Source organism: Peromyscus eremicus, chromosome 6, assembly GCF_949786415.1.
Source record: "Peromyscus eremicus chromosome 6, PerEre_H2_v1, whole genome shotgun sequence".
NCBI lineage: Eukaryota > Metazoa > Chordata > Mammalia > Rodentia > Cricetidae > Peromyscus > Peromyscus eremicus.
Window position 1 is genome coordinate 70,253,411 of NC_081421.1, and position 14,158 is coordinate 70,267,568.

The following is a 14,158-nucleotide window of genomic DNA, read 5'->3' on the forward strand; positions in this document are numbered from 1 at the left end:
TAGCACTAAGTGCCTGCATTAAAAAATTGGAGAGGTCTCATACTAGCATCTTAAAAGCTCTAGAACAAAAAGAAGTAATCACAACCAAGGGTAGTAGATGGTAAGAAATAATCAAATTCAGGGTTAAAATCAGGAGGGAGAGATAGGTGGGGCTGGCAGGCAGAGAGAATAAATAGAAGGAGAGAAAAAAAAAGAGGAGCCAGAGAGGGAGGAAGACTTCCAGGGGCCAGCCACCCAGCTACACAGCAAGCCTCAGAGTAAGAGTAAGATTTACAGAAGGAAGAGAATGGGGGGAAGCTCAGAGGTAAAAACCAAGACGGGTTAATCCAAGTTAAGGAAAGCTGGCTAGAAACAAGCCAAGCTAAGGCCAGGCATTTATAAATAAGAATAAGCTTTCATATGATTTATTTGGGAGCTGGGTGGTGGGCTCCCCAAAAGAGTAAAAAATAAGCAACAACATTTTGGCATACCAGTGTGGTGCTCAAATTTCTGTAGTGCCTGAGAAAGCTTTAGAAGAAGAAGAAGAAGAGGAGGAGAAGGAGGAGGAGGAGGAGGAGGAGGAGGAGGAGGAGGAGGAGGAGGAAGAGGAAGAAGAAGAAGAAGAAGAAGAAGAAGAAGAAGACGACGACGAAGAAGACGAAGACGACAACAACGACGTGGCTTCTTAAAGAGTTTCAGCCTGCTGGCCAGCCCTTGAGCAGCCAGTACATTAAGTAGGAACAAAAACCTAAGTAAAAACGCCTGCCACAGCACAAGTGTCAGCATTCTAGAGTTCTAGGGAGGTTAAGTGCAGTTCCTGGTCAGACAAGCCTCCGACAGCCTGAGAGTTTCACACTTGGTTTTCAAAACCCAAGAAGCAGGCGGAACCAGCTGAGAGCTGTGTACAGAGGATCTAGGTGTAGGTTAGCAATCAGTGTGTTCATCCGTTCAAAGAAGGCTGAAGACAAGAGAGGTCTAGACAGAAAAACCTGAACAGGTTACAGTGTGTTTAACAATGTGCATAGGCTTAAGAAAGGAAAAAGGGTATAGTCCTAGAAAGAAATGAATAGTTTAAAAATAATAATAAAGTCTTTAAAGAGAGAGTAAAAGTAATATAAAAGAAAAAAAGCCACGTAAGATGGGAACTACACAGGGAGTCCTGATCCTGTATGTTATTGTATTGATTTTGAATTTTTTGATCGTTGAAAAGCAAAGGACAGCTGCAGAGAGACCTGGAATTGGAAGAGGGACTGTTGAAGTAAATCAGTCTATATACTTTAGGGAAAACTTAACTTTTAAAAAGTCAAAAAATATACTTGTCAAAGGGAAATAAAAAAATGCTTTGGAGTTTTGTTCTCACAGGAGATGAAAGGCTGTGAATTCCTTCAGGGTAAATATGGATCAGGTTTGGTCAGGCAAGACCTCCTGAAACTCGACAGGTGAATTTTATTTAATCAAACACATCTTTTCATCATTAAACAAATGTTCCAGAGCATAAGCAAAAGTAACACACATTAAAATAATATTCTACAATAAGATAAACATGCTTGTGATGGCTATTCTTGGTTGTCAACTTGACTACATCTGGAATTAACTAAAATCTGAAAATGAAGGGCACACCAGTGAGGGATTTGTCTTAATTAAATCACTTGCTGTGGGACGACCCACCTTTAATCTGTATCTTTTGAGGTGGGAAGATCCACTTTTAATCTGGGCTACACCTGGTAGCAGCCTGTATAAAAGACAGGGAAGAAGTCTTTTGTTCTTTGCCTGCTTGTCCTTGCCCTTGATGGCAAGTTCATTCCTTCACTGGCATTAGTGCCTTACTTCTTCTGGATTCCAGCGTATAATGAAGACCAGCTGAGACACCCAGCCTGGTAGACTGAGCAACTACTGGATTCTTGGCTTTTCCACTGGACAGCTATTTTTGGACTAGTAGGACCCCAGCCTGTCGGCTACTCTAATAATCACATATATGTACATACAATGTATTATATGAATACATATGAATTATTATGTATTATTTACATATGTGTAAATATTTATTCTACCAGGTTCCTCTAGAGAACCCTGATGAATACAGTGCTGTTTGTGAGATTAATGGAGATTTGAAAGTTGGGTGAGACTACTCTTGGAGTTCCCAGAATGAATCTCCAAAGTTCTGTGTATGGAGCTGGGTAAAGATTGAATGGAATGGTGTCATTCCTGTGGGAGGAAATTCTGGCTGGCACTAATGCCCTTGTCTGGGCACACAGGCCGGGTACTGCAAGGCTGCCCAGGGTTTGTAATGGAAATCAGAATACAGTGTGCGTGACTAGGGCATGTTCCAGGTCAAGTGTGGCTCTCGGCTGAGCTAGAAGATGTTCCAGACAAGAGGAACTGCAGACATTCAAGTTTGAGGTTGGTTTGTTTGTTTGTTTTTAACATATAAATTTTTTTGTGTGACAAATTAGATGGTGTCCACATAAACGAAGCGTCTGTTGTAGCTTTTCCTTCTCACTAAGACCCTTAGGCCTATGGATCGTGGGTGTTGCTTGTTGTGGTTTTTTCTAATCAGAAGTACAGCTGTTTTTTTTGTTTTTATTTTTGTTTGGTTTGGGTTTTTGACACAGGGTTTCTCTGTGTAACAGCCCTGGCTGTCCTGGAACTCGCTCTGTAGACCAGGCTGGCCTCGAACTCACAGAGATCCATCTGCCTTTGCCTCCTGAGTGCTCAAATTAAAGGCATGTGCCACCACTGCCCAGCAGCAGTACAGTTTTTAAAACCTAAAATTTATTAGAAATCCTCCCAACAAGAAGAGAGATGGCTATATTTCTAGCAATTTTTGATGAATGAATATGGCAAAAGGCTGCAGTGATTTCTGATTTTAAATCAATTTGTTTTTGTTATATCTAGCTACATATATATGTATGTATATTTTATTAGTTATGTCCAGTTACATATATATGTATACATGTACGTATATGTATATATGTATATACATGTAACTTGATATATATACATATATATGTAATATTTATTTGTACAGAAGAAAATGGCTTTGTAAGTTCTTTGTAATAGCTCAGTGGCTTCACAAGTTATGAATTATTCATACAGATTTTGGGGTTCATACATGGAAGTCCATGGACTTATTTAAAATTGAAATTGATCGTGTGAACACACTTTAAAACCAAGACAATATTTCCAATTTCTGCTTAACTGAATCTTGAAATAAGCGGAATAAACAGATTCTTTAGACATTTGCTTTCTGGTTGCTCATTTATTCTGCTTAGTTCAAGGCTTGTGAATGTCTTGATAAATGAGCAGAGACCACATGTCTGGTGTGTAGCTCTGTGTGCACTCTGGTTGGTACAGCATGGTGTATGGAACCGTCCCTGTTGTTGGCTGTGATGCTGAAGTCACTGACGAGCTGAGTGGTCACAGAAGATCCTCTAGAGAGTCATTTTAATGTGAGTGTACAATGCAGTTAAAGCCACAAACAGGTAGAAAAGCTTATGGAGAATGTAATGTAGGGAGAGAGTTTTGGAGACTTTGGAGTCAGGATTCAGATGTCTCTGGGTTCCAAATCTAGAGTCTTATTTGATCCTCAGGAAAACACAACAGTAGTGATAGCCCCTTTACACACCTGTCTGTAACTGCAGGACAGGGGATCTGATGCCCTCTCTGGCTTCTTTGGGCACCAGGCATTCTTGTGCACACATGCAGGCAAAATGTTCAAACACATAAGATAAAAATAAGTTTCACTTGCCCAAAGACATGCAGCTCTCAGTTGCAGCGCCAGAATTTGGATCCAGGTTTTACACTTCAAGCCTAGTGTTTTTATCTCTAGAGGACAGAGAGTCAGAAATCTTTAGTTTGAAATTCAAGACCACCCTATTAAAGACATTACTGTAACATGTCAGCCCTGGGTCTTGGTCTCTGTTAATCTTAGTTTCCACATTGGGTAGGTCAGTGTCAAAAAGATGACAGGTGAGATGTCTATTTGATGGCTTGCCACTTAGCTCCACCCGATTGTCTCTATCTTTTCGTTCATGTCGTCCCTGCTGTTGGAAATAGCCTGCCCCTTGTTCTGCTTGTGACGAGGGGTTGTCTGTCCAAAGTCAAAGAGGGTCTGTGAGTTTAGGAACAAGAAAAGCCTGCAAATAACTGCTTTGAGCATCTTTGAAAAAGACCAGTGACCAAAGAGGCTGTAGGTCCTTGTTGAAGGTAGACGATTGCAGTCCGCAGTGTCCCTGGGCCGTGTGAGTTCCTCACCTCTTCTAGCAGTGTGTGGGGTCCACGAGCACCAGCGTCTGCCTTGTTTTTTTGTTTTCCTTCCAAGTCAGTCACTGGACCTGGTTCTCCTGCTCCCTTTCCTCCCCAGTTTGCTTGTTTTGTCTTTTTTTCCTTTGCAGTGTTAAATAGTTTTTTTTAATTGTATTTTCCTTTTTAAAGATTTATTTTGTGTGTGTGTGTGTGTGTATACACGTGCACATGCGTAGGTGTAAGCGCATTGGAGGCCAGAAGAGGGCATTTGGTGTCCATCATTCTCTCCCTATTCTTCTGCGGTAGGGTCTCACAGTTTCTCCACTAGGCTGGAACCCAGCAAGTCCCAGAAATCCTCCTGTCTCTGGCCCCTTGAAGCTGAGCTTACAGGTGTTTGTGGGAACTCTTGGCTTGTTACATGGGTCCTGAGAGCCAAACTCCAGTTTTTATGATTGAACTTAACCACTAAGCCATGTCTCCAGGCCTGATGTTCTTTTTTAGCTTGCTTATTGGGGGCTGGTGAGATAGATCGGCAGCTAAAAGCACTTGCACAAGCCTGGCTTCCTAAGTGTGATCTCCAGACCTCACGGTAGAAGGAGAGAAGCAACTCCCAAGAGTTGTCCTCTGACCTCCACACACACACGCACACGCACACGCACACGCACATCATACACACACATAAAATTGAAACTTGCTGATTTTACTGTGTTGCAGGGGAGACAAAACACTATTTTGTGGTATAAAACAGACCTGGTGTTTAAAGATAGCACACTATCTTTATGTGGCCATCTGCAGAATGTTTTCTTTATTGGCACTGAGGTGGGGGGAGAAGGCAGGCTCATGCCGGCAGGAAGGAAGGGAGACCCAGAAGGAAGCCAGATGTCTACCAGATCCTTGGAATGATTGTATTTATTGGGGTCGGGGCACAGCACTCCCGTGGCGGTCAGAGGACAGCTTGTGGGAGTCAATTCTGTCTTTCCACCATGTGTGTGCAGAGGCTTGAGCTGAAGCTTGGCAGGCAAGCTCCTGTTCGTGGTTGAGCCATCTTGCTGGCCCTCCAGATTCTTGGATTACTTAGCATCTGTTCCTTGTACCATTCTTCTCTGTGTGGATTGTCGGATTGATCTTGCTGCACCTTCTTTCTGAGTTTTATTCTTTATCACAAGGTGTATAGAGCTGTAGAAAGAAAATGAATGGTTTGTATTATTACCTCACAGCTTAGACCAGCGTGAAACAGTATCTGATTTGAGAAGTCTCGCCTGTCCTGAGATGTGTGTATGATAGGCTCTCATGACTAGAGAGGGAAGGGGAAAATGTATGAACATAATACCCATGTTGTGTGGAAGGCGCAGAGGGAGGCACAGGGATCCAGGAAACTCCATCTTTAACCTCACATGAAAGAAGGCATTATAACGTGGTCTCCTGTTGGAGCCCATGTAGGTTTCCTAGTGGCTTTACCCAGCAAGTCTGCATAAAGAGGATGATTGGACCACGGGCCTGAGGACCAGGTGTCTGGGACGGTCTGCACTTGGCTGTGCTGGGGGGAGGTCTTGGCGTTCCTTTAAAAACCCTTTGGCAGCGACAGGGCCTGATGGATTAGGATCCAGGTCCTTCTGAGGCTATTCTGTATTTTCTATCTGTTTCTTTTCCCTCTATCCTTCTAATATTTCCTGCTGCTCCTGCTCAAGAGTACCCTGGGGAAGAGTCGGGGTGGGATGGCCCCCCACAGTCTCTATGATATTGTGAAGGCGGACAAAAACGTGTGCATCTTTCTGCCGAACACTGCCTCTTCCATAATTCTACTAAGCCTTGGGTTGGAAGAAGGTGAAGAGAAGGAAAGGCTAGACATGGCTGCTCACCCCTGTAATCCCAGCGGTCAGATGCCTGGGTAGGACTGCGAGGCGGAGGCCAGTCTCAGTCTCTCTCCTACAGCTTCCTAACATAGGGAGTATATGATTTAGCTTTGTTGTTTTTTCTTCCTTTTGTGTACCTTGAGCACAGGAGAAACTAATTGAATTTAAAGTTTTGTTCTTGACTAGAAAAGAGAAGTAGGAGCTGAGACTTGCTGTTCTAGGATGAATCTGGAGTCAGGTAGTGGTGAGAGTGCAAGGCTGGACTCAGTTTCCCCTTTGAGTTTGTGCTGTGCCTGAAGAAATAACATTTATTAACAAGAATCTAGTTTAACCCACTAGGGAAACTTGTATTCAGTATGTGTAAAGAGTCAGACTGCTCCATCCTCACACACACACACACACACACACACACACACACACACACACACGTGTGGAAGCTGGCCTTTGACTGCCAAGGACAGAGACTTGCATCAGTTATTTGTTATGCAAAAGCCTAGTGACAAATTGTTCAATGTCCCAGTCTTTCAATACGCAGTATGGTCCTCTGCTTTGTGGAGCAGCAGGGTTCAAACTCCACCTCAGCCCAGCCCTGTCTCCTGCCTTGTTCAGCTTTGTATAATAGAGACCTATCGCCTGAACTGGAGTGCTGTGTTTGTCTCCTACAGCCTTTCCTAAGAGGACTGACCTCTTGCCCAGAGGACCGTCCCATTCGTCTGTCTCCATGGAGACACAGAGTTAGGAGACTTGAGTACCTTCAGACCACTTCCACCCACACACTGGTTTGTACTTTTCTGTAGAGAGCCAGGGCTTGGGGGCATCTGTCCCTTCTTCCGAGCTTCCTTTCTGGACTTTCTCTCCTAGGAAATAGTTAACCTTGCAAGGATACAGACTCATAGTTTGGAGCGCTGCAATCTCCTCTGGACGTACCTTGAAGGGCCACCAGGCTGGTGACCATCACCCCCCAGGCCTCTGCTTGCGGGAAGCCCGAACTGAGAGTGCTCTCAATATGGCTGAAGCCAGGGTGCTGCTTCTGACTCTGGCTTATCTCGGTGTGGTTCCCTGTTCCAGGTTCAAAAGAGAATCGTGTCAGATTCATAAGGATGTCAGAAGTCAGAGCTTCCTCTTGTGACATTTCCCACATGATCTCAAGGAGTGCCTGGCAGCACGATTCACTTCCAGAATAAATAGTGTTGGCATCTGTGGGCTGTGATGATAGGCTTAAGCTTGGTAGATGAATACAGAATCTAGCCTTCAGCAGATACAGAAATGCACAAAGACCTCGGAGGAGCTCTAGAGTTTTGACAGAAAGGTGAAACAGCTTACCTCGGACTTGGGTTTCCCTAGATTTCATTCATTATAAACAGTCTTCTGTAACGGACCAAGTAATAAAGTTACAATCTTTGTGCTGGAATAGAGCTGGAGCTTCTGTCATTGCCTCTGAGTGAGCACTGAGGGTGAGTTGTCAGAAGACAACAATAATGCCACCTCCTGAAAGTCTGCGGAGGTTAATAGCAGCACAAGGCCTGGTACGTGCTAAGCACTCAGTACATGGTAGGCATTGTTTATTAATGCCACCTGTTGCCTATCTGCTCTTGTCTTCCAAAAGGAACCTATTTCCTCAGGTGACAGTCCTATGTGCTGAATGCTTGAATAGCTTTCCCTGTCATCTCAAGTAGAAACACTTGGGGTGCGTTAGGGAACTAGGTATAAGGAGCAAGGACTGTTGCACCCCGTTCTGTTGTCCAGCGCTTGGCACTGTGCTCAGGATGCACAGTGAGTGTTCATTAAATGAATGAAGAGGGGCAGGGGAAGAGCCACTCCTGCAGTTTAACTGGAGCGGGGTGGCCAAATAAATACAATGAAATTGCCTAGGGCAGTGGTTCTCAGCCTTCCTAACGCTGTGACCCTTTAATACAGTTCCCCATGTTGTGGTGACCTCCAAACATAAAAGTATTTTGTTGCTACTTCATAACTGTAATTTTGCTACTGTTATGAATTGTAATTAAATTTCTGATATGCAGGATAACTGATATGTAACTCCCAAAGGGGTTGTGACCCACAGGTTGAGAGCTGATGGGCTAGAGCCTCATACTAAGCTAACATGATTTAGACTTTGTAGACATTGAGAAGCCATTAATTCTTTGAGTGATGGCATAGAACATACAAGCTAGCCTTCTAGATAAATCTGCTGGCAATCTAGAGTGGATTGGGACAATACTTAGTTGGTGGCCCATTTATTGAACAGTAGATCCTGTAGCAAGTGTAAAAGAGAAAATGTTGGCAAGCTCAAGGACCTCGCTTGTTAAAGTTGAGAGGAATGTTTTAACTATGCTGTGAGAAAGACTTGGAAAACATTTGAAAAGAAAATAATAAATGTAGGGAAAACTTGTAGTAACTTAATAGATGAGTGAAGAAAAGGAGGAACCAGGGTTTTGACTGAGTCATGGACGGATGCTAGTCTCAGGAAGACAAGTTTGAGGAGATGGGAGCGCTGCCAGGAAGTGGCCCAGCTGTTAGTGGGGGTGTTTGGTCAGAACATTGGAGAGGAGGTAGAGCTGGAGAAGGTGATTGGTGGGTCACTTGCAAAATGCAGGTTTAAATCAGAGTGGATGCAAACTCGGGGGAGGGTAGAAAAGGTAGACTAGGTGAGGACTTAGGTTTGATTGATGGGAGGAGGAAACAGAGGCAAACTAAATGAGAAACAAGTCAGGACAGTCGCAGAAGCCAGCGGAGAGGATTTCAGTGGAAGAAAGAGTGTTAGAAGGGCCGAGTGACGGGCCATATAGGCAGGTAGCAGCCAGCAAGAAAAGAAGAAAATATAGATCGGACTGGAGTGAAGTGGAGCTGTGGAATGATTAGCACCATAGACAAAAACAGGAATGTTTACTGAAAGGCTGCCTCTCAGAGTTTCATTCACTAGGTGGAGAGCTAAGATAGTGTTTGTCTACTGACATGGTCTAGCTGTGTAGCCCAGGCCCAAACTTAGGATCAGTCTTGGTTCCCTGAATGCTGAGGTTACAGGTATGTGCCACCGTGCTAGGTTGATGGATACTTTAAACAAATTGTATGAGGCTGGCATGTGGTTCAGTGGCAAAGTACTGGCTTAGCATGTTCTAGGTCCTGGGTTCAAGGTCTAGCATGGAGAAGAGGTCATACAGTCAGCAAGCTATTTAAAGCTTTTTATGTCCAACAGTGCCTCTCTTCTCACATATATTGGTAGTTTGGCCAGGTATAGAATTCCAGGTAGAAGATAACATTTTTCACAGAATTCTGAAGGCTCCATCTCAGATGGGCGCTTCTAAAGCTTGGCTAGAGTCATCACATTTAGGTTTACTGGGGTGGTAAGGGAGCAGAGGAGGTGAGCACACCATGAAGAACATGGGCAGAGGTCAGAAGCCTTGCTCCCTTGGTGAGCTTAAGACCCAGAATGACTATTTTGAGTCCTCGCAACTTTCTGACTTCTGATTCTAGAAAACTGAGTTTATGGGGGCTATCCACACTTTTTGCTTTATTTTTCTGTTTTAATCCAGTAGCTTGAATAGATACATTTCTTAGAGCTGAATGCTTCTTAGGGCAATCACCCATTTTATTTTAAAACCATCTCTGTATTTGAGAAAATATATATGGCCTCTTCTCTGGGAGAACTCCAGAGTAGGCATCAAAAGGCCTGGGTTATAGACCTGCATTTTTACTAGCCCAGTCAATGAGTGGCATTGACTAAATCTCTTCACCTCCTGATGACTCATTCTTCTAATGAGAATGCAAGGGCTGTTCTAGAAAGATGCTAATAGTAATGACAAAGGTGAGATTACCTTTGTAAAGATACTTTGAGGGAAGGTTTGGCATAAGGTGTATCAGCTGGTGGGGTGCTGGGAGAGGACTGGGGATAGGAAGGAATGACGCCAAGGGGATTGCTCGCTAGGACTTCACATTGCTACTGGAAACTCCCACCGTCAGCCCTGCTCGCTGCTCCTCTGGTGACATTTGGTAATTAGGGACTCACCTGTGACTAGAACAGAGAAAAAATGACCATGGATGTAGATTTCTGGCCTCTGGCTTCTGGCACAGCACTGGTAGGTCCCACTGTCCGATGGTGTGGCTTGTTCTATGGTGAACACCAACTGAGATGACTGTTCAGTGATGCCATCTGTCCCAGGATCCCTTTTAACCCTTAGCTGTTCTAAGCTGGTCTCGGGGGAGCAGTCCCAAGACCTGTCTTTGCACCAGAAGAGCATTAGTCCCTCAGCTTCATCCTTCTTGTGCCACAGAGTACAGGTGAAGTCCAGTTGCCCTCCTCTCTGGGATGCTGAGCTGGTGACATGGATGCACCCTGGAACAGAAATGCAGAAGTTACCCTTGAGAAGCCAGGGAGAGTTCCTTAAGGCACACCTAGCTGGTCCCTGTCAGTAGAGTACAGTCTGACATTGACAGTGGCAGATGGGACACACAACTTCTAGTTGTCCCTGTTGACAGTAAGCACATTGCCTGCCTCCTCTAATTCTCCTGGGAGGTGAGACTTAGACCAGATACATACATGTGAAACTTCTACTCCGTGATGCTGCGCGGGTGTGTGTGTGTGTGTGTGTGTGTGTGTGTGTGTGTGTGTGTGTGTGTCTGTCACTGTTCTAGTGCAGTGACAAAGCACTGTGACCAAGGCAACTTACAAAAGAAACTGTTGAATTTGTCAGGGCGGGTTAGGGTCCATGATGGCAGAGTGAAGGCCTGGTGTCAGGAACAGCTGAGAGCTCACATCTCAGACCACAAGCAGGAGAGAGAGCACACAGAATGGTAAGAGACTTTGAAACCTCAAGCCCAACCCAGGGACACATCTTCTCCAACAGGGCCACACGGCCTAATCCTTCCCAAATAGCCACTAATGGGGACCAAGTATTCCAGTTGCCAAGACTTACTCAGGACATCTTGTTCAAACCATCAGAGCTCTGCTCTCAAGTGTGTAGCCCAATGTAAAGATCAGAAAAATACAAGCCAGGCGGTGGTGGTGCATGCCCTTAGTCCCAGCAGAGGCAGAGGCAGGCAGATCTCTGAGTTCGAGGCCAGCCTGGTCTACAGAGTAAGTTCCAGGACAGCCAGGGCAACACAGAGAAATCCGTTTCGAAAAATCAAGTAATAATAATGATACTGATAATAATAGATAAAATAAAACAAATTTTTAAAAGATTAGCAGAATACTGCACTCCAGATTCCAGGCAGTAACAGGGCAGCCATGGCTAGAGGCAAGATGTGCAACCCCCACTTGGTAGTGGCGGAGGCAGTGACGGTGATGTTCCTGGGTCTGGAGTAGAGTGGATGAGTCGGGGCAGGGGAGGCCCTATACCAATGGGGAGAACGTGATGGCAGGGCAAAAATCCATTCTTGTATGAATGCAAACAGTTGTTTTGAAATGTTTTCCTACTTTGGGGAGAGAAATCAGTTGTACATCATGAAGTCAAATGCCTGGGAAGGCCTTAGTTGAAATCTGCAGGAAGTAAGGAGAGAAATGAAACGGTGTGGGCATAAGATGAAGCTCCAGGAAAGGTAAGACAGATCAGTGTGCCAGGAGAGGGTCTCGGGCATATTTTTAAGCCAAAGCTCAGAAGCAATAAAGCCTCAAAAACTCTACTCTCGTGGTATGATTCTACCAGTGTAGCTGTGGCCAGGCAAGCCCTGAAGAAAGCCCTCAAGGACAAACAAGCCCCCCAAAAAGAAAGGTTGGGGGAATGTAACAGCCCCAAACATGGGTTTCTACCTTGTTCAAAGGAGCCCCAGGAGGAGCAAGGCTGAGCAGCAGTCTGCAGAAAGGAAGGGTTAGAGGAGTGTTGGTTGAGAGTAGGAAGGAAGAGGGCGTGAAGACCGACTTCTCAGGGGAAGACAGAAGCATGGCAGCCACCAAGCAGTTCTCAGGGCATCTGTGTGGTGGTGGAATACCAGGGGGCCTCGCCTGGTTCACTGACACCAGAAGTCAAGGGGCCGTGTGTGCAGAGAATCCCTCCAGGGGTTGCTACGTGTTAGTGTACTGTTTTCAGCGTCTAAGCAGAAGCCACTGCGTGGATGCTGCCGGAGCCACGGATCCCCTGGGGAAACTGACTAGTCACGACCAGTGTAGGAACTGCCAAATGGAGCTGTGTGCCCCATGTCACAGTGCGGTCCGGAGGGTTTCCGGCACAGTGATGGCGCTGCTGCAAGGCTGTGTGGAAGCCTGCCCATGGATGAAGCATTAGCTGTTGCTTTGTCCTCCTAGCCATCTCCCTTCTTCAAAGGACAAAGACCCAAAGGGAAAAAATTGTTTTCATGCATGAGTGTGGGGTGTGTGTGTGTGTAGGCCAAAGGACAGCCTCGGTGGCATCTTCAAGATGCCTACTTTGAGACAGGGTCTCTGTCTAGATTGCGCGGTCAGCAAGCCCAAAGGATCCTCCTGTCTCTAGCTCCCCAGTGCTGGGATTACAGTACATGTCACCATCCCTGGCATTGTTGTGTCTGTTTGGCCAGCACTTTACCAATTAAGTGGTCTTCCCAGCACAGGTTTTTTTTTTTCTTTTTAAATATGATCTTAGAAAATTAAGCTGCATTAAATTTTTAAAAAATAATTGTTCATTTTATGTATATGAGTGTTTTGCCTGCATGTATCTATATGTACCATGTACATACCTGGTGTCTAAGGAGGATAGAAGAGGGTGATGGACCCCTGGAACTGGAGTTGTGGATGGTTGTGAATCATGATGTGGTTGCTGGGAATTGAACTGGGTCCTCTGCAAGAGCAGCAAGTGCTCTTCACTACTGAGCCATCTCCAGCCCTGCAGCTGCTTTAAAGAAGTACATCTACATGCCTTTGCACTCTAGTGTTTGTGAGTGTTGTGCAGGTTTCCAAAGGTAGATTTGAATGGATGGGCTTACGTTATCAGAAATCTCATATCCTGATTATGTTGTACACTGTCTTGTTCATAAGTCAGATGTTCTATTTCCCTTACATGTCAGACTCGGCACAGGTTTTAGAGGAAGGATCAGACATGAATGAGGATGCTTCAAGTCCACGCCTGTGAAAGCTCGAACCCCTGTGCTGCAGGATCAAAAGCAGGTGGTTGTGAGGGAGCACTGCCTCTGTGGCCTTAGCGGGATGTCTCCAAGCACTTGCTCTCCTTACACCTTGACGGGCACATGTCAAAGTGTATGGCTACATATTCTTAAAGGTTTCTAAGGAAGTCGGTCTTCCCTTCCACTGTTTTAAAGTTTAAAGGCCCCGTGGTCTGAAGGCACCAGGTGGGCACAGATCTCTTCTTTCACAGGATGCAGCTTTTCCTGGCACCACAGACCATCGGGGTGGGTAAAGCAGGCAGGGAAGTGCTGCTTCCCTGATACACTGAGTGTATTTAAATCTACCTACCTACCTACCTACCTACCTACCTACCTACCTGTCTATCTCCACAAAATAAAAAATTACTACCAAATTCTGCACTTACTATAATTGAGGGAGCTTACGGGTTCCTGCGCGTGCCTGAAAGAATCAGGGAATCTTCACAGAGAAATCAGCACTTGTGTTGAGACTTTTCCCTACAAGAAAACACGCACAGAGAACACCCTTCCCCGGAGCCCCCAATTCTCCTAATGGCTGTCTCTGTCCTGGAACCTATTCTCACCACCACATTGGAAGTCCACAATTGCCAGCAGGATGGCCAGGGCACAACAGCTTCGGGCAGGTGACATCAGGATTTGCATGTTGTCAGCAACCCCAGAAATTCCACGTAAATGTTGGCTTTGCCAGTCCGTGGTCCCACACTCCTGAAAGCATAGAGACACATTAGATGAAGCCTTCTAGACCTCTAAGACTGTCTCCCTGTTTTAGGCTCAAAGTGTGATGGAGATGAAGAGAGCTTCAAGGTACAGAGGGTTTGGAAGTGATATAAAAAGATCAAGTGAGGTCTAACTGGAGAGAGGAATTGGGGTGGGGCTGGGCTGAGAGATGTTGCCTCTTTTTCCTGGGCTCATCTGGCAAATAGCCCCTGTTATATACATCCATACACGTATATGTAAACAATGTACATGTGGGTAAGTATATAATATATAAAAAGGAGAAAAAGAAAGGGGTA

The 14,158-nt window shown here is 45.2% G+C and overlaps 1 protein-coding gene across 1 annotated transcript; it reads right to left on the bottom strand.

Annotated features, from left to right (window-relative positions):
- Positions 1–842: 842 nt before the first annotated feature.
- Positions 843–13,842, bottom strand: Cd160 (CD160 molecule). The gene is made up of 4 exons (XM_059266596.1): positions 13,709–13,842; positions 10,081–10,407; positions 7,005–7,136; positions 843–937 (listed from the first exon to the last, which is right to left on the bottom strand). The coding sequence occupies exons 1-4, from the start codon at positions 13,785–13,787 to the stop codon at positions 843–845; spliced, it is 633 nt and encodes a 210-aa protein (XP_059122579.1). The 5' UTR covers positions 13,788–13,842.
- Positions 13,843–14,158: the final 316 nt, after the last annotated feature.

Excerpts from the sequence above, each read along its gene's own strand:
- Cd160 (XM_059266596.1), bottom strand. The coding sequence starts at position 13,787 with ATGCAAATCCTGATGTCACCTGCCCGAAGCTGTTGTGCCCTGGCCATC. Across the intron at positions 10,408-13,708 it reads TGTGGACTTCCAATGTGGTG|GGTGCATCCATGTCACCAGC; the intron begins GTGAGAATAGGT and ends TTTCTGTTCCAG. Across the intron at positions 7,137-10,080 it reads TTTCTCTGTTCTAGTCACAG|GGAACCACACCGAGATAAGC; the intron begins GTGAGTCCCTAA and ends AACCTGGAACAG.